Source organism: Pteronotus mesoamericanus, unplaced genomic scaffold (genome assembly GCF_021234165.1).
Source record: "Pteronotus mesoamericanus isolate MK-2021 breed Mesoamerican mustached bat unplaced genomic scaffold, CSHL_Meso_final scaffold_125, whole genome shotgun sequence".
NCBI lineage: Eukaryota > Metazoa > Chordata > Mammalia > Chiroptera > Mormoopidae > Pteronotus > Pteronotus mesoamericanus.
This window is the reverse complement of record NW_026555304.1, coordinates 25,905-46,680: the sequence shown is the minus strand read 5'-3', so window position 1 is coordinate 46,680 and position 20,776 is coordinate 25,905. Positions and strand designations below refer to the sequence as shown.

The 20,776-nt window shown below is 39.2% G+C and overlaps 1 protein-coding gene across 4 annotated transcripts in view; it reads right to left on the bottom strand.

Annotated features, from left to right (window-relative positions):
* The window catches only part of IFT88 (intraflagellar transport 88), a 211,100-nt gene extending 198,679 nt beyond the window's left edge, over positions 1-12,421 (bottom strand). For 3 of the 4 annotated variants that reach the window (XM_054587970.1, XM_054587966.1, XM_054587968.1), the window contains exons 1-2: positions 12,307-12,421; positions 9,712-9,807 (exon numbers count right to left, since the gene is read on the bottom strand). In XM_054587970.1, the coding sequence (XP_054443945.1) occupies positions 9,712-9,801 (90 nt within the window). In that variant the 5' untranslated portion in view covers positions 9,802-9,807; positions 12,307-12,421. Of the gene's footprint in view, positions 1-9,711; positions 9,808-12,101; positions 12,270-12,306 lie in introns of those variants that run through there. The other variant, XM_054587967.1, reaches the window with a different exon arrangement.
* Positions 12,422-20,776: the final 8,355 nt, after the last annotated feature.

The window sequence follows — 20,776 nt, the reverse complement described above, 5'->3', positions numbered from 1 at the left end:
TAGAAACCCTTGAAACTAGGGCTTGAAACTAGAAACCAACCTCAAGGAAAAAACTCAAAAACATTCAAGCTCATGGAGGCTGAATAGCCTGCTATTAGACAATGAATGGGTCAATAATGAGATCAAAGAAGAAATCAAAAAGTTTCTGGAAACAAATGAAAATGAACACACAACAGTCCAAAACCTATGGGACACAGTGAAGGCAGTCCGGACAGGGAAGTTCATAGCAATACTGGCCTACCTAAAAAAGAGAGAAACATTTCAAATAACCTCACCATACACCTTCAAGAACTGGAGAAACAACAACAAAGCCCAGAGTGAGTAGAAGGAAGGAAATCATCAAGATCTGAGCAGAAGTGAATGACATAGAGACTAAAAGAAGAATTTAAAGGATCAACAAATCCAGGAGCTGTTTCTTTGAAAGGATAAACAAAATCAAGAAGCCTTTAAGCAGACTCATCCAGATAAAAAGGGAGAAGACCCAAACAAATAATATCAGAAATGAAAGAGGAGAAATAACAACTGATACCACAGAAATACAAAGAATTGTAAGAAAATAAGATGAACAATTATATACCAAGAAATTTGAAAACCTTGGGGAAATGGACAAATTTCTAGAAAAATACACCCTTTCTGAATGGAGAAAGCAGAAAGCCTGAAGAGACTGATAACAGCTGGTGAAATTGAAGCAGTGATCAAAAAACTCCCAGCATAAAACGCCCTGTAACGAACCGTTTCACCAGAGAATTTTACAAAACATTTAAGAGAGAGCTAACTCGTGTCCATCTCAGACTATTCCAGAAAATCCAAGAAGAGGGAAGACTCCCAAACTGTTTCTATGAGGCCAGCATCATCCTAATCCCAAAACCAGATAAAGACATCACAAAGAAAAAACTACAGGCTAATATCGCTAATGAACATAGACACTAAAATCCTCAACACAATATTGGCAAACTGCATCCAACAATATATAAAAAGATCATCCACCATGATCAAGTGGGATTCATCCTAGGGAAGCAAGGAATATACAATATTCACAAATCAATAACTGTAATACATCACATAGAAAAATAAAAATCACATGATTTTATCAATAGATGCAGAAAAAGCAATTGGTAAGGTACAGCATCCATTTATGATCAAAACATTCTGCAAAGTGGGAGTAATGGGAGCATACCTCAACATAATAAAGGCCATATATGAAAAACCTACAGCCAACATCATACTCAATGGGCAAAAACTTAAATCTTTCCCACTAAGATCAGGAATAAGACAAGGATGTCTGCTTTCACCGCTTCTGCTCAACATAGTATAGAAAGTCCTAAGCACAGTGATCAGACAAGAAAAAGAAATAAAGGCATACAAATTGGAAAGGAGGAAGGAAAAGTGTCGTTGTTTGCGGATGACATGATAGTGCACATAGAAAACTGTATAGACTCCACCAAAAAACTACTCCACCTAATAAATGAATTTGGAAAAAGAATGGGGTACAAAGTCAATATTCAGAAATCAAAGGCATTTTTGAACACCACCAATGAAATATCAGAATCAGAAATCAGGAAAAAAATCCCATTTGCTATAGCAACAAGAAAAATAAAGTACCTAGGAATAAACTTAGCCAAGGAGGTAAAAGACCTATACTCAGAAAACTACACAATACTGAAAAAAGAAATTAAAGAAGACACAAATGAATGGAAGCATATATCGTGTTAATTGATTGGAAGAATTAACATCATAAAAATGTCCATACTACACAAAGCAATTTATAGACTTAACCCAATCCCTTCTAAAATACCACTGACGTACTTCACAGATGTAGAACATCATTTAAAAAATTTATAGGGAACCATAAATGACCCCCAATAGTCGCAGCAATTTTGAGAAAGAAAAACAAAGTAGGAGGGATCACAATACAGGACATAAAACTACATTACAAGGCCACTGTAATCAAAACAGTCTGGTACTGTCATAAGAACAGACACATAGATCAATGGGACAGAATAGAGAGCCCAGAAATAAATCCATGTCTGTATGGTCAATTAATATTCCATAAAGGAGACAGAAGCATAAAATGGAATAAAAAAATAGCCTCTTCAACAAATGGTATTGTGATATCGGGACAGCTACAAACAAAAAAATGAAATTCGACTACCAACTTATACCATAAGCAAAAATAAACTCAAGATGAATAAAAGACATAAATATAAGTTGTGACACGATAAAAGTCCTAGAGGGGAACATAGGCAGGAAACTCTTAGACATTCCATACGGCAATATTTTCACTGATATGTCTCCTAGAGCAAAGGACATTAAGGAAAGAATAAACAAATCAGACTTTATCAAAATAAGAAGCTTCTGCATGGCTAAAGAAAACATCAGCAAAATGAATAGGGAAACAACCATATGGGAAAATATATTTGCCAATGATACCCCAGACAGAAGTTTAGTCTCAAAAATATATAAAGAACTCAAAGGGCTCCACTCCAGAAAGACAAACAATACAATTAAACAATGGGCAAAGGACCTAACTAAGACACTTCTCCAAGGAGGACATACACAGGGCCGAGAGACATATGAAAGGGTTCTCATCGTCACTAGCCATCACAGAGATGCAAATTAAAACAATAATGACATACCACTACACAGAGGTCAAAATGGCCATCATAAACAAATCAACAAACAAGTGCTGGCAAGGTTGTGAAGAAAAGGGAACCCTAGGATAGTGTTGGTGGAAATGCAGACTGGTGCAGCCACTGTGGAAAACAGTATGGAATTTCCTCAAAAAGCTAAAAATGGAACTTTCTTTTGACCCAGCGATTCCATTGCTGGGATTATACCGTAGAATTCCGAAACACCAATTCAAAAGAGCCTATGCACCCCAATGTTCACAGCAGCACAATTCACAATAGCCAAGTACTGGAAGTAACCTAAGTGCCCATCAATAAATGAGTGGATCAAAAAACTATGGTACATTTATGCAAGAGAATACTATGCAGCAGAAAGAAAGAAGGGATGCCTACCCTTTGGGACAGCATAGATGGAACTGGAGAGCATTATGCTAAGCAAAATAAACTAGAGGATGAAAGACAAATACCATATGATCTCACCTATAAGTGGAACCTAATCAACAAAACAAAGAAGAACAATGTAAGTAGCAACACTGAAGAAAAAACAACAGTAACCAGAGGAGCGGCGGGGGAGGGGGGGCGTGAAGACATAATGGGGAAAAGAAGGGGAAGGGTCAAGTCAAGGAACCTGTATAAAGGACCAATGGACAAAGCCAAAGTGGGGAAGGATTGAGCGTAGGAGGTAGGGGTGGGTGGAGCAGGGGAAAGTGATAGTGGGAAAATGGAGACTAAAGTATTTGAACAATAATATAAAAAATAGGCATAAAAAAAGTAATTTTTAGAGTGAATTTATCAAAACCCAGTACTTTTTTGAATTCCTATTTTGGTCCCTTACTTCTAATTTTATCTTTTGTTTGTCACTAGAGATGGGTTAGGTTCATAATATAAATTTTTAAAACAGTGCAATAAACATTTTTTTCTGAACCATAAAAAATAGATTAATAAAGTCAAAAAGACCTAATCAAATTCAGTGGAACCCAAAAGATTAATTAATTAATTAATTAATTAACTGTGTTTTGCTGAATCATTCTGTCTTGCCCTCAAATTCTTTCTTGCGTGGTAACAAAGACCTGGACCCTTATATCAAATTGAGGCCTCCCCTGGCCTCACCAGGTGCCCTATGGCATGACATTCACATACATTTTATCACAGTATATTGTTATAATAGTTCTATTTTATTATTAGTTGTTATTGTTAATCTCTTACTGTGCCTAATACATAATTAATCTTTACCACAAATATGTATGGAAAAAAGCATAGTATTTATAAGATTTGGTACTATCGCCAGATTCAGACATCCACTGGGAGACTTGGAACTTCTGATGATGGGGGGGGTGCTACTGTACTTCCCACAAAAATATACTTGGTTATTAAAAAATAAGTACAAATAATACATAAAAAATAGACTCTCTATCAACTAACTTTTTAAAACTCTGCAGACAATTAAAGTAAATGTTTACATAACCAGGAGTCAATACTGTGCACTTTAAACATTTTATGTACAAGCATATTTCTTTAATTTTTACTTTAAATAACCTTTATTACCTTCCATATCAGCTACACCATTCTTAGTTAACTATAGAAATTAGGCAACTTTCACATGAAGTATAAAACTAAAGGCAACCTTCAGCATAATTAATTATAGTACTTCAGATGTTTTAGAAAAGGATGTCTGCTAGTATTCTATTAGCAAACTCTTAGCAAAATTTATTTAATCAGCTCAGTGAACTCTGACAAACTAAAAATTGTCAACAAGTTTTCCAATTACAAATACCAACTTACACAACATTTTCATGATTTGTTTAACAATTGCATAAAATATGAAACATCTTAATACTTGTTTCAAGTAATTGTTATTATTCCAATTAGTTAAGATAAAAGAAAACCATGAGTAAACCAGATATCATTTCTATTTTACTGTATGATTTATTTTTGTTTCTGATATTCTAAGAATTCATTTCAAAGGAAATAATGGAGCCACAGTGTGATGACCTGAGGAGTCAGGAAGTTTCTCTGGTGTTTTAAAAAAGATTATATTCATGATCTATCTAAATTCCATTTCATTCCTACTAAATTTTTTATCAAAATACAGAAAATTATTTATGCATAAAATTGTTCATTGTACTGTTATTTAGCATCAGAAAACTAGAAATAAATATTACATAATTAGAAAATAGTTCTACTCAACTGTACATATTCAGTATTATGTAGCCATTAAAATTACATTTATTTCAATGTTTAGTATTATCAGACCGTTTATGCTATAGTTGAATATAAAAAAGCAAACAGAAAAGTAGATATTAGTTCAAGTCAAACATGCTAAAACTGTATGCATGAAGAAAGGACAACAAAGAAAATGTTAACTGTAGAGAATCAAGATGGCAGAGGAGTGAACAGAAGTCACATTGACCTCCTCCCAGGACCAACCTGGAATTACAACTAAATTGTAGAGAAATAACCGGGAAAAAACAACTGAAAAATAGTGAGAAAGGAGCCTTATAGCCTCGGACACACAGAAGAATCAACTTTAGCACAACCTAACTGGTAAGGAGTGCAGTAGAGACTTGAGAAGGTGGGCGGGGTGCCCACAGATGGCAGCACCAAAGGGATATTGAAACGGCTAGATGGATCCCCCTGAGAAGAATGGGGTCTAAACCATAAATGGAGATCTCCAGCTGACAGCACCAGAGCCCAAAAAGTACACAGATAACAGCCAGCTGTGAAAAGCGGCAGGATTGCTCTCTGCCAGAGACAGGCAGCTGGAGACGCAGAGTCATTTAAAGGGCCAATGCACAAATTTTTATTTGCAGCCACTTACCATGGTCCCTAGCAAAGGCGGGGGCAGAGTTGACTAAAGATGCCTGAGGAGAGACTGGAGAAGGAGGCTTCGGGGAGAGAACTGAGAGAGTGCCTTGCAGAGTCCCGGAGCTGACTCCTCCCTGCTATGGCACCAGCCATCTTGCTCAAGCAGACCACCTCCTTGAGCAGCAGCAGCTTGAGAGGATACATATCCTGGCCCTCAGGAGGGCCTTGGCCCCACCCTGCAGTGTCTCTAAGCTGGCCTGCTGAGTGCAGAGTGAATAGATTAACAGCTAAAGGAGGCAGCCACAGACAGTAGATTCCTGAAAGTCTCAGATTGCCTAAAGCCAGACAGGGTCAACATCTGACATCATCAGAGGCAGATCCAGAAAGGAAAAACAGCATTCTTCTACCATAGAAGTTCACACCACAAAGTCAGGAAATCAAGACAGATCAACTTAAGAAGCAGAAGCAAAAGAGAAGAGTCTCACAAATAATGGGAAAACAAAGAAATTCACCCCACTCGAAGACAAAGGAGGAATCCCCAGAAAGAGACCTAAATGAAATAGAGGCAAGTAAAGTATCAGATAGTGAATTCAAAACAATGGTTCCACAGAAGCTCAATGAACCCAGTGAGCTCAGAGACAATTATAGAAAACTAGAGGGAAACTACGAGGAACTTACTGCAAACTATATCAGATTGAAAAAGGACATAGAAACTATTAATCAGAGACAAGATTAATACAATTTCTGAATTGAAGAACACAGTAGAAGGAATCAAAAGCAGGCTTGACGAAGCAAAGGAATGAATCAGTAAGCTGAATGATAAGGTAGAGAAAAGCTCCCAGAGAGAGCAAGAAAATGAAAAAAGACTCAAAAAGAATGAAGAGGTATTTAGGGAAATCCAAGACAACCTGAAACTTAATAATATTTGTATAGTAGGGATACCAAAAGGAGAAGAGGAGCAATGGATAGAAACCCTGTTTGAAAAGATGGAAAACTTCCCTAATTGGAGGAGAGAAAAAGTCACAAAAGTCCAGGAAGCACAGAGAGTCCCATTCAAGAGGAACCCAATGAGGCCCACTCCAAGACACAACATCATTAAAATGGCAAATATCAAGGACAAACAGAGAACCCTAAAGGAAGCAAGGGAGAAAGAGGTAGTAATATATAAGGGAGCCCCGGTACAGAGAGCATCTGACTTCTCAACAGAAGCACTACAAGCCAGAAGTGAATGGCAAAAAATATTCCAAGTTACAAAAAGCAAAGGACTGCAACCAAGACTGCTCTACCCAGCAAAGCTCTCAATTAAAATGGAAGGCAAAATAAGGAGTTTCCCTGACAATAGAAGGGAAGCAATACTAAATCAATACACCTGCACCAAACCAGTATTGCAAAATATACTAAAGGGACTGCTTTAAGAAGATGAAGAAAAAGAGTCTGTAATACCCAGTTTCTTTCACAGTCACCAATACTTAATAATACCAATATTTGATTATTTGTTGAAACTAAACCTGTTTTTGTATATTTCTTGCCTATTTCTATTATTTTTTTAAAGCTTTAAATGCCTTTTTGTGTCCTTTATCCATTTTTTTATTAAATTTTTGTAGAATTTTTGCCCTAAAAAAAAACTATTAACCCTTTTTTAGGTGTGTTGCAAATACTTTCCTATTCTATTACTTTTTAACTTTTTTTTATATGTATATTAATGTATAGTCTTAAATGTTTAATATAGTCATATTACCTATGTTTTATTTTATAGCTTCCACATTTCAATATTTTACTTCGGAGTAAGAAAAATACTAGTTTGCATTTTCTCCGAAATCTCCTTGGAGTTGACATATTGATTTTTAACTCACCTGAATATTTTTTGTATGATGTGTGAAGTAGAGCTCAATATTTGTTTTATTTCAAGTAGTAGTGATCCGTGTACCTTATTTGTTGAAAAAGCCTTATTTTCCTCATTGATTTGAAATACCAATTTAATCATACATTACATTGTTAGACAGATATATACATTTGTTTCTAAAATGCTCATTTTATTTCATTGATCTACTTGATTATTTCTGTGCTGCTGTCATGTTTTAATTGCTGAGGCTTCATAATGGATTTAAATTTTTTTATTAAAAAATTTTTATAATGGATCTTGACATTTAAAAAAACAAATAAATAAAATCAATCTGCATTTTAAAAAAAAGAGAGAAAGAAAGAAAGAAGGAACAAATACTTTTTGCGACATAATGGATGGAACTGGAGACTATTATGCTAAGTGAAATCAGCCAGTGGGTGAAAGACGAATACCATATGATCCCACGTATAAGTGGAATATATTCAACAAAATAAACTAACAAACAAAATAAACCACAGGCAAGGAAACATGGAGCAGACTGAAAGTGACCAGAGGGGATGGGGAAGGAGGACAATGGTGGACAGAAGGAAAAGGGACTAAGCAAAGAATATGTATGAATGACCCATGAATGTGGACTACAGAGTGGGAACTGACTGTGGGAGCAGGGGGCAGGGTGGGATGGGTGGAGGAGGGCAAAGGGGAATAAATTTGAGACAACTGTAATAGAAAAAACATGATTTAAAAATAAAATTTTGGAAAAATCAAAAAAGGAAAGAAAATGTTAACTATAGTCAGTTCTGAATAATGGAATTACGGGTAATTTTTTTTTCAACAATGAGCATATTTTTTTTTTTAAATCCTCACCAGAGGATATATTCACTGATTTAGAGAGAGTGGAAAGGGTGAGGGGGAGAGAAAGAGAGAGAGAGAGGGAGAGAGAGAAACATTGATGTGAGGAAAAAAACCGACCATTGCTTCCAATATGCACCCCAGCTCTGGATCAAACCCTCACCTAGGTATGTACCCTGATCTGGGATGAAACCTGCAACCTTTTGTTGTATGGGACAATGCCTCAACCAACTGAGCCAGCCAGCCAGGGCAAGAATGTATATTTTTTATACATATAATTTTTATAACTGGGGAAAAGGGAGAGATATCAGCGGCTTTTATAATTTATACTAAAACAGGGAAATGCTTAAGTTTTCAACCATATTTTTAAAAAGCAGTCTACATAATCCTGTGTGTGTGTGCATGTGTGAGGAGGGTAACACCTGCATAGTAATAGACAAGGGAATACAAGAGAGCCTCAGATGATATGACTAATACAGGTGATCTTTGGGTGACAGGATTTTTATGTCATTTCATTATTTCTTCAGTCTTCTGTATTTTTCAAATTTTCTACAATGATCAGTATCTCCTAGATTTTTGTTTCATATGGAGTAAGTGAATGGCTTCTAATTTCTTCCTTTGTTTTCTTTCTAGGTTTCAGGTTCAAAGTCCACCATTTTTCTCTGAGGAAAAAATAACTTGAAAATGACTATAAGCTATATGAAAAACTCTAGTTGAATAGAATGAGATTTTCTAAATTAGTTTAGAGTCCTCTAAATGCTAATATTTAATTCTTATATACTAGCAAGTAAATTGGCTCCCACATCCTTCATCCTTACCTTTTTCAAACACTAATTCAAGATGAGTTTATAAAGGTTTTTTGTTTTTTCACAATTTGAAAACTATAACTCTCACGATGATGTAAAAAGATTTAAAATATTTGTTTTAGTAACAATTTCATCTTTGAAATAACCATACCACTAAATACTAAATACATATATAGATTTGTTGACATAAGAGGATATTAATAAAAGAGAAAAAAACAGGTTACAAAACAGTACCAAGTATGACACTATTTTATCCCAAACTATACAAGTATACACACATTTGCATAGGAAGATGTGCACAGAGAGAAACACCATAAGTTAATGGTTATCTCTGGGTGGTGAGAATTTCTGTGATTTAAATTTTTCTTTATACCTATTTCTATTTTCTAATTGTTCTATAAAATACCTACATAATTTAATTAATAGAATTAAGGTAACTTCACAAGACATTTGAAATTTAGGGCATTAAAAAAACTGACTTTAGGTACTTCAAATGATCTAAATCTTTTAAACACACACATTCAGATAGCTAATGCTGAAGAACACAGTATATGATTGATACTAATTTGTTTCTATAAACTTTCTCATGATTTTCCCTTCTGTTGCTATTATTATTATTGGTGGAAGTTAGTGGAGTCTTCAGTAATAGCAATTTTCTAAGCTTTTAATCAGGCTACTTAATTTAAAGCATAATAATGAAGAACCTTCAAATCCAAACTTTTCATGAATGAGCTGCTTAACAAAGACCAACATAAAATACAAGTAGATTTTTTTTTTTTACCTCAGTATCATAGGTTGGATTGTAGTCATTATAACCAGAATAAAGGTCGTCTTCATCTGTGTCTGGGGCCAGGTGTACATTCTGCATCATCTGTACCTGGAAAAAATCAACAGTGTAAATATGCTCTTTGGATAAGGAATATTTCTAAATTGAAATAAAGTGTAGCTATCTAACAACCTTTCTGGTCAAATTTACTTCTACACATTTTTATGGCTTAAAACTTTTCATGTCAAATTCTCAAAACTAGGTGTCAAAACGTTCATTTGTTGCCTTCATTTCACATTCCAAACTTACTCCTACAAAGGACAGTGACAAGCACAAGAGAGGTATATAGTTTATCATCCAGATCTTCAAGGAGCTCAGTATCATGTGCAGAAAAAGGTATGTAATAGTCAATGACAGTGCCATGCAGAAACCACTGCACACCTACCAAAACAGTTAAATTAAAAGACCACCGAAAGGTCAACAAGGATACGGAGCAACTGGAATGCTCATTGTTGGTGGGAGTGTAAATTGGTACAGTTTTTGAAAAAATTCTGGCGGTTTCATAAAATTAACATGTACAGTTCTCTCTGGAAAAAGCTCAGCCATTGTTAATATAAGAATAGTTTGCACAACATCGATGTAACCTGGCAGCCAAGCAGAGTAGACTGGAATGCACATGCGTGAACAATGATGACTTCCCTGTATTAGTCAGTGGGGGTGTAGACGTCATTGAGTAAGTATGAGTACCGTGTGGCCATCACATTCAAAATGATTGAGCAAATAGAGCAACGAATGTGCATCCAATTTTGCATTTAGCTTGAACATTCCTGCATCGAAACTATTTGGATGATTCAGAGGCTGAAGCTATGGGCAACTGGTGATTGGCAGCTTCATCACAACAGCGCACCCACTTATGCATCACATTTCATGCAGAGTTTTTTTAGCAAAATATCAAATCACACAGGTGACTCAGTTCTCCTGCAGCCCAGATTGGGTGCTCTGCGACTTCTGGCTTTTCCCAAAACTAAAATCCTCTTTGAAAGGGAAGAGATTTCAGGCCAATGGGAGGGACAGCCAATGGGGATTGGGAGAACTGATCCCAAGGTGCCTACTTTGAGGGGACAGAGGCGTCATTGTCCTATGTATGATGTTTCTTGTATCCTGAACCTTCTTCAATAAATGGCTCTATTTTTCATATTACATGGCTGGATGCTTTCTGGACAGACTTCGTATCTCTTACAACCCAGCAATTTCATTCCAAAGTATTTGTCCAAGAGAAATGAAAACATGTCTACAAAGAGATTTGTATAATGTTCGCAGGAGCTTTATTGATAATAGCTCCAAATTAAAAATAGACCAGGTGCCCATCAATACAATGAATAAGCAAAATGTAGTATATTTATGCAGTGAAAAACTATTTAGCAGCAAAAAAAATAAAAACAATGCTTTGGGATTACATATACAGCAATATGGGCGATCTTCAGCTTCAGGGTACCTCAGAAACATAAGGGCTTGTTCGAATACAAATTGCTAACCCCCACCCCTCTGCCAGAGTTTCTGATTCAGTAAGTCCTGGGTGGAAGTCATCACCTTCCCCTCAGTCCCTGAGACTGTGCATTTCTAACCAGTTCCCAATGCTGCAGACACTGCTGTGTGGGGACCACACTTTGAGGACTACTGTTTTGAACAAGAGCTGCCTGATTATGAGACCCGTTTGTCAGTTTGGCTTACACATACGTCATAAAAACAGAAACTTTTAGAACCAGAGCTCCATCCTTTCTGCTGGGTTGTGGTCCGATTGAAAACAGTTTATATCTAGTGAACACACAAACGTGAAATGTATGGAAAGGCAGGCCAGGAACGGTAAACGAAGTATCCATGGCTAACAGGTACCACGGTAGAACAAAGGTAACAACTCAGGTTTGCTGGATTCTCCACGCTACTGCTGTTTATATGCACATCACAAGCCTCCCATGTTGAAATGATCTGGGGAGGATGCTTCCTCAATGCAAATCAAATGCCAGCAAAACTTTTTTTCGAAATGTGAAAGGTATTTGTTTTTGATACTCTGCTGACTATGCTGGACAGTCTCCCTCCAAGATGCCCACTGTCATTCTTCCTAAAACTCACAGCCAGGAAATCCATCAGGTAGACGAGAAAGTGGGATTTTAGGCCTGGAAAGCGTCTTGGGAAAACAGCACTTCCAGTCTTTGCTGTTTTCACCGCTGGGAGGGCTGTTGCGTGCTCGCATACCTCACGAATTCCACCTTTCCCGGGACCACTTTTCACAAACTTTACACAACACACACTAAAGGGAGCGTTCACTTCGTCTGCTGTGACAAGCTCTAATTTGGTGCCTCCTGGTTCAGGAGTGACTGTGACTTGGGACAAGCGGCCACACTTACCTGATGGAATGGGCACCGCGGTTAGGGAGCGGGGAAACGGGCCCTGGAGGACACAGTCAGCGGAGGCCAGGGAGGGTGGTGCCTCTGGGTAGGCACAGTCGGCTCGCGGCCCCAGCTAGCAAGCCCCCCCAAGTCCCCGGTCGCAGAGGAGGCGGGGAACCCACGCCTGCCCTCAAGGCACCTCTGCCCCAGGCCCCTCTCCTACCTCCTGGTTAGTGGAGCCCGGGCAACCGACGTTTGGGAGAATCTAAGACCCTGCCGCGGCTGAGCCCAGTGCCAGGTTGTTGCTAGGCGCGGATCCAAGGAAGCCACTCCCACAGTCCTCTGCGCCGGGGACTGCCGGAAAGAGAGTGGGGGGCGGGACCAAAGAGAAGTGAGAAGGGCGGGGTGGAAAGGCGGAGGCGAGAGAGGAGAGAGACGGAAGGGCACCGAGGAGGCTATCCTCTCCAGGGATGTCCAAACTTTTGGTGTGTCTGGGCCAAACTGGAAGAAGAGTTGTCTTGGGCCGCACATTAAACACACAAACACTGACAAAAACTGGTGAGCCAAAAATAAAAGGTTTTAAGTGAACTTATGGTTTTGTGTTGGGCCGCAATCATAGTCATCCTGGGCTGCATGTGGCCCACAGGCCGCTGGTTGGACACCCTTGCAGGAAGAAAAAGAAGCCAAAATCTTACAAATGCTTATGAAAATCAGCCAGAAAACAGGTGACTAAAGAAGGACACCAAGTCGCTATGAACTGTCAGCCATTAACTACTCTAATATGTGAACCTTTGAATCCTGTTTTCCGTGTCATTGTAAACACCCTTTGGTCACCCTATAAAATTACTCTCCGGAGACATCTGTCTGGGAGGCCTCAGCTCCTCTTGTCTGGTGAGTGCCTTAGAGGGCAGGGCACTGGTTTGGGACACTGGTTTGTGTCCCAAGCACCTAAAACCAGCTTCAGAGTAAAGCTTTAAGAAATGCAAAATTAATGCGGAATTAAATTCATAATTGTTTAATAAAGTTTGTTTAAATTTTAAAGATAAATGGAGGGAGGACAAGGGGAGTCTAAAGACACCAGTAATTAATGAGTTTTAACATTAAGTACATGTTGGGAGACAATTCTTTATGAATCTCTTGCTTTTGTTCTGGACTATTGTGATGATTAATTTAGTGTCAACTGGACTAGTTCATGGTACCTAGTTTTTGGTCAAACACCAGTCTCGATGATGCTGTAAATTTTTTTTTTTTTTACATGTGATTAGCAGTTAAAACAGTAGACTTTGATTAAAACAGATTATTCTCCATACTGTGGGTGGGCCTCATCCAATGAGATGGACTTCAAAGAAAAAACTGATGTTCCCCAAGAAGGAAATGCTGCCTCCAGGCTTGAATGGCATCATTAGCTTTTCCCTGGCTCTCCAGTCTGCCCTGCTGATTTTTTTATTTTGGACTTGGTAGCCCCCACAACTATCTCTCTCTCTCTCTTTCTCTCTCTCTCTCTTTCTCTCTCTCTCCACACACACACACACACACACACGCACGCACACAATAACTTTATATATATATCTATATTATAGGTATAATATTATAATATACCTATAATATAGATACATAGATATAGATATAGAGATATCCTTTTGGTTCTGTATGGAGAACAGTACCTAATACAACTACTTTCAAGGGTGTTTGTATAGGGACAAGCTTTTGAAGATTGAGATACTTGTCTCCTTCGAAAGAAGAAGGCAGGTTTGTGGCTGTCCAGTATATTAAAGATTATTTCCATCTGGGGCCAAGACTGGGCACTTTGGCTTGCCATCCATTATAAAAGATTGAGATTTTCTAAGTTTACAGTTCCTCAGCTGTGAGACAAACCCCTTGCATGTGCAGCAGCCTATGCCACTTGGGAGGCAAGGGGAACTGAAGAGAATATGATATTCCTGCTGTTGGCTGTGCTGTGAATGATAAAGTCCTTTATCTCTGACCCAGCACTTTCTACCACTGTTCATGAAACTGTGTTAGCTTGGGAATAGGGTAAAATCGTACACAGTTCTTGATAGTATCTATGTACAGTGCCTAGCTCAATGCAGATGTTTGCGACATATTTGTTAAATTAATTAGCAAACTCTGTAGAATCCTTCATGTCACTGCACTTCAATATATAGAGACAATTTTCATTATCTCTTTAGCTCTCCAGGCCATAAATTTCTAGCTCCCTCAAAAACATTTTTTTTATTAGAAACAACAAATTCAAGTTCCTTTAAGCTTGGTTGCTCTTCTAAAAAAATTATTGATTGATTTGGGAGAAAGGGAGGGAGCAGGAGAGAGAGAGAGAGAGAGAGAGAGAGAAAGGGAGGGAGGGAGGGAGGGAGGGAGAGAGAAACATTAGTCTGTTGTTCTACACATCTATGCATTCATTGCTTGGTTATTGTACGTGCCCTGACTGGGGGTCGAACCCAAAATCTTGGGGTATGGGGATGATGCTTGAATCAACTGTGCTACCTGGCCAGGGCTTAAGCCTGGCTGCTTTTTAAGTGTGATGCATCTCCTTGTCCAGGAAGGGGTCAATCATCTCCTTCATTTTAAATATTGTAAGGTAGCTGCTGTTTATTGACCACACCCTATATCACCAGACAAAATGTTAGGGCCACATTGCTGGTATTACTAAGATATGAGCTCTGCAGGGAATGGAAATTTCTTTCTTTTTCATTCTAGACTATACCCCCAGTACCTAGAAAAGTGCCTGAAACGAGGTAGACCTCCATAATTATTTATTGGATAAATTGTCAGGGCCTGTAATTGATCACATACAGAGGTGGCAGTGAATGGGAAGGCAAGGAAGAAACATGAACCCTCAGTTTAGCAAAAGCTGGTGCAATTTATTATCATGGAGAACACAGGAGAAGCAGGTTTGGGAGAGAAAATATATTTAGTTTTAAACATGTTGGGTTTCTGACACCCATAAAATAGGCAAGTAGAAGTGTTGAGTAGACAATTGCATAGAAAGATGTAATGCTGAGAAGTGATTCCATCTTCAGACAGACACTTGGAATTCATTGGCTCCTAAAATTGATGGTCTAGAATCCTGAGGGTGAGCGAACTTGCTGCAGGGAAGCAGGATGTAGAGACACAATAAAAGGGAGCCCAGAGTTGAGTCTTGGGAAGCCAGGGGACTTTAGGAAGGGTGGGACTGGCTGTGGCTGCTGACTGGAGTGACTTGTGCTCTGGGTAGTGATCAAGGAAAACAGGGATGTGAGAGGGCATGGATGTAGATGCGACAGCCTCTGGGAGAATTTGGCCTCACGGTTCTAACAGAATTATGTTATAGCCTGAAAGAAGGGCTCAGTGGCTCTGGCAGGAGATGCAATATTCCCTCTATTAATGGTTGGCCATTGAGAGCAACTGCAGAGCATCTGCAGGTGCTGGTAGCCAGGAGCAAGTAAGCACTGGCCCTCTGGATATTTACTCAGTATTGTAGGGTGAGCATGTTCTTCTTTTCTACACTGAGCATCAGTGTCAGTGTTCTTGAAGGCCTCAATTATCTATTGTTCACCAGTATTTCAATCAAGACTGCTGCCTTTCTCTGTCCCCCTAGCACCTGGAGGGTCTAGGCAACCATCTTTCCTTGCCTATCTGGTTACCATAACATCCTACCTGTTCCTACCACTTCCTTTCTCTCTACTCCTCTATCTTCCATCTTGCTCTCATTCCATTTGTTCTCTGTGCTGTGGCGTAAGTGGTCATCCTTAAGTGAAAATCTGATCACATTGTTCTCTGCTTGGAACCTTGTGGTCCTCTCTCCCCCTACTCTGGTCAAACTAAATTTTGAAACTCCATAATGTGGCTTATAAGGCCCTTCACAGTCTCAGTACTCAGCATTCTTTGTTGCTGCCAAGAAAAACCAATTGTTGCCAACTTAAGCAAAAAAGGACATGTTTTTTTGAAAGCTATCAGGTAACTGAGAATTGTCAGAAAGAGTAAGGGAACAAGGCTTGGGAAAAACAACAGAAGGTCGAGAAGGTAAGGCTCAGCCAAAATTGTACTACAGGAACAATCTGCCTAACTTAATGGAGACCCACCTTCCCTATTTGCTCAAGATTCAAGGAGTTCCCATGATGTGGTATTTTCACTTGTACAGCTAGGAAAATCCTGAACTAGACAGGACAAGTTGGTCACCCTTCTTAGTCTGCTGCTATAGGCATTTGCCATCTTGATGCTTTGATACCTGCCATCCTCTAGACACCTGCCATGTTGCCATTGGGCACTTGTCATACAGCTGTACTCTGTTGCCTCTGGCACTTTCTGCTTTACCTCTAGGCACTGGGTTCCATTTTAGACATCCTGACCCATGTCCCTCCCTCCTGAGTCAGAGTCCAAAAGGTGAGCACGAGCTGGTCAAATGCAATGTTCTGGCTTCCGGGGAGCTCAAAGAGAGGGCATCTGCTCCCCTAAACTTCCTCCCACATTTGGGGGGCTCCTCCTAAAGTGCAAAGGCTATTCAGCTGTTGGGCAGCCAAAAATGACAAGTGTCTATGACCCTTTCCTTCCTGGGCCCTCCTCACCTGCCCATTATGCCCCAGCCACACTTCTTTCAAGTCCCTGGAAGGCACCCTGACCTTGCTCACCCTCAGCATTCATTCATGGTGTTCTCTCCTCCTGAAATGGTCTTTCCTTCCATTTTCTTAGTCTGGCCACCCCTTTCTGAAGATGGCTTCCCCTAATTCACTAATTCCTGGTGCATTAGTTAACCAGGGCTGCAATAACAAAATACCACAGATTAGATGGCTTAAACAACAGAAATTTATTTTCTTACAGTTCTAGAGGTTGGAAGTCTGAGATCAAGGTGTTGGCAGGGTCAGTTTCCTCTGAGGCCTCTCTCCTTGATTTGTAGATGGCTCCTCTCTTGCTGCCTCTTCACATATTAATCAATCTGTAGATGGCAACCCTGTGTGTGTCCTAATCTTCTTTTCTTATAAGGTCACAAGTTAGATTGGGTTAAGGCCCACCCTAAGGGCCTCACTTTAACTTAATCACCTCTTTGAAGGCTCCATCTCCAAATAGTCACATTCTGAGGTCCTGAGGGTTAGGGCATCAACACATGAATTTTGGGGGATACGATTCAGTTCATAACACCTGGTTTGTGTTAGTTCCTGAGAATTCCTATAGCATGTTGATCTTCCACTATCAGTGCATGTAATACAGTTACATAATTAGTATGTATTCATACAAGTTTACCCAAGTAATTTTATTCTCTCTAAAAATTGATAAACATATCTTCAGGTAAGGATTTAAAATTTTTTAATATATATTTTATTGACTATGCTATTACAGTTGCCCCATTTTTTTCCTCCCCTTTACCCCCCTCCACCCTGTACCTCCTATCCCCACAAGATCACATGGATTCCCACCCCAGGATGGCAAAACTTGGTTTATATAATAAGCAGTTTGTCAGGCACTGTAAAAACCTTTCACCTATTCGGACCAGAAAAATACAATGAAATGCAGTGATTACCTGTTAAATATTTAAAATAATTAAGACACCTTTTTATCCTAAAAGTTAAAAGCAAATGAGACTGAAAATGCAGATGGAAAAGAAATGTTTTGTCTTTCAAATAACTGCGACTGGTTCTTTGCTGGGGCTAATGACATGCCCAGTGAAACTTACAATTCTTATTATATTTATTAGGAGGATAATCACCACTTAATGTCATGAAAATAGTATCATTGAAGTTTCAGACTCTCTGTTTCTCTTTCTGTTAATGTGACATGGCAGCAACCCACGCTCCTACTTGAGTGTTTTATTGGAGGCTGTCTTTGTTTTGAAATGTGCAAGAAAAAGAATGATTAAACCCAATTTTGCATATTCAACATTAAATGTAGTGGACTCTTTCCCTTCAGAGCTGATTGAGTGACATTCTGATTCCTGAGTGTGAAAAACACATTCTTTTTCAAACGGGCTCAAATCAAGTCCAGAGAAATCATCTTCCTGGCTTTTGGGGAGAATCCTCAGACATAAATTGTGGATAGACAGTGTACTCACAGTTTAGCTAAATTCTCACACTTTTTGGTTGGGCTGGTAAGATTCCTTACTTGCAAGTTAAAAATTAACTTGAGACTGCCAATAATTGTACACTGTTCCAAAATAAATGGACATTGGGCTGTAAATTACCCTAATGAAAGCGTCCTACCTCATTCACACCAAAAAACCCCCCATAGTCATTAACAAGTTGAGATCAATATGTAATATGCAAGAAGACATGAGGTATTTCAAGTTGTGCCCACACTCTCACATGCCCCTTTGTTTATTTCGTGTGAAATAAACAGAGCACAATGAAAGGAGTTCTAATGTATAACTAGGGAGTACTCAATAAAGTCCAATCATTAATTTTACAGCTTATTGTTTGCCAAAGAGGTCAAGATACACAGTGACTAAGCATTATCATGCCCTTTAAAGAATGAAAAGGCAAGCTCTTGGCCTTAATGGAACTCAACTGGATGGTACACATAAAAATAAAATAAATGATATTGGCTACAAAATCACCCAAGTGTGCTAGTCATGCAGTCAGTACAAAACATTCCGTTGCTTTTCCCTCTGCTTTCTCTTTTGAATCTTTTTTTTTTGTCCTGGTTCATTCTTGACACTTCAAATCTAGTTCTAAACTGCCACAATAAGCCCTGGCCTCGTGGCTCAGTTGATTGGAGCATCATCCCATGCAGCAAGAGGTTGTGGGTTCAATCTCTGGTCAGAACATGTCTGGGAGGTGATTGACTGATGTTTCTTTCTCTCTGTCTCACAAAGATGCTTCTCTCTCTCTCTCTCTCTTTTCCCTCCCACTCTCTAAAAATCAATGAACATATCTTCAAGTAAGGATTAAAAAAATTTTAATATATATTTATTGATTATGCTATTACAGTTGTCCCATTTTTTCTCCCCTTTATTCCCCTCTGCCCTGCTTCACCTCTCCCTGCAGCATTCACCTTCCCCCTCTTCCCCAAGTTTATGTCCATGGATCATGCATATAAGTTCTTTGGCTTCTCCATTTTCTATACTATTCTTAACCTCCCCCTGACTATTTTGTACCTACTATTTATGCCGCTTATTGCCTGTACCTTTTCCCCCATTCTTCCCCCTCTCCCTCCCCTCTGACCTCCATTTCTATGATTCTGTTCCTGTTCTAGTTGTTTGCTTAGTTAGCTTTTGTTTTTGTTTTTAGGTTCAGTTGTGTGTTTGTTGCTATTTTACTGTTCATAGTTTTGATCTTCTTCTTCTTAAATAAGTGCCTTTAACATTTCATATAATAAGGGCTTGGTGATCATGAACTCTTTTAACTTGACCTTATCTGGGAAGCACTTTACTTGCCCTTCCATTCTAAATGATAGCTTTGCCGGATTGAGTAATCTTGGATGTAGGTCCTTGCCTTTCATGACTTTGTATACTTCTTTCCTCCCCATCTTGCCTGCAAGGTTTCTTTTGAGAAATCAGCTGCTAGTCTTATGGGAACTCCTTTGTAGGTAACTGTATCCTTTTTTCTTGCTGCTTTTAAGATTCTCTCCTTATCTTTAATCTTGGATAATGTAATTATAATGTGTCTTGGTGTGTGCTTCCTTGGGTCCAACTTTTTGGGGACTCTGAGATCCCTGAATGTCCTGGAAGTCTATTTCCTTTGCCAGATTGGGGAAACTCTCCTTCATTATTTTTTCAAATAAGTTTTCAATTTCTTGCTCTTCCTTTTCTTCTGGCAATTCTATGATTCAGATGTTGGGATGTTTAAAGTTGTCCCAGAGCTTCCCATGCCTCTCCTCAGTTTTTTGAATTCTTTTTTCTTCATTCTGTTCTGGTTGAATGTTTATCTCTTCCTTCTGCTCCAAATGATTGATTTGAGTCCCAGCTTCCTTCCCTTTACTGTTGGTTCCCTGAATATTTTTCTTTATTTCATTTTGCATGGCCTTCACTTTTTCCTCCGTTTTGCAACCATACTCAACCAATTCAGTGAGCAGCCAGATTACCAGTGTTTCGAATTGTGCATCTGATAGGTTGGCTATCTGTTCATTGCTTAGTTGTATTTTTGGAGTTTTGATCTCTTCTTTCATTTGGGCCATATTTCTTTGTCTCAGTGCACCTGTTACATTGGTAGATGTGGAGCCTTAGGTATTTGCCAGGGAGGGGCAACCCAGGTCACTGCATTGTGACACTGTGTGTTGGGGGTGGTGGTCAGAACGGGAACAATGCCATTTGCTCAGCTCTCAGCTGGCTTTCAGTCACTTCCCCCAATGCCCACAAGCAAATTGGGCTCTTCTGATTCCCAGGTGGGTGGGTTTGTGTATGTTCTAGCACCTCGTGGGTCTCACCAATGGACTCTCCTGTGAGGCTGGGGGTTTCTCCCATTGCCACACCCCCCACAGGTTCTTATAGCCAGAGGTTTTGAGGCTTTCTTTTCCTGCCCTGGAACCCTAAATTGCATGGTCTGGTCTGTCTTGATCCCTAGCTGTTCCTCCTGGTTTGTCCGTATGCCAATGTGGGACTGCCTGGTCCTCCAGCCACCACCCTTCCTGCCTGGTCCTCCAGCTGCTGCCTTGCCGAGTGTCCTCTTTGCTCCACCTGCCCATCTCCTCCCCTCCTACTGGTCTGGATGAATGTTTCTTGTTTAGCTCCTTGGTTGTCGGAGTTCCATACAGTTCGATTTTCTGACAGT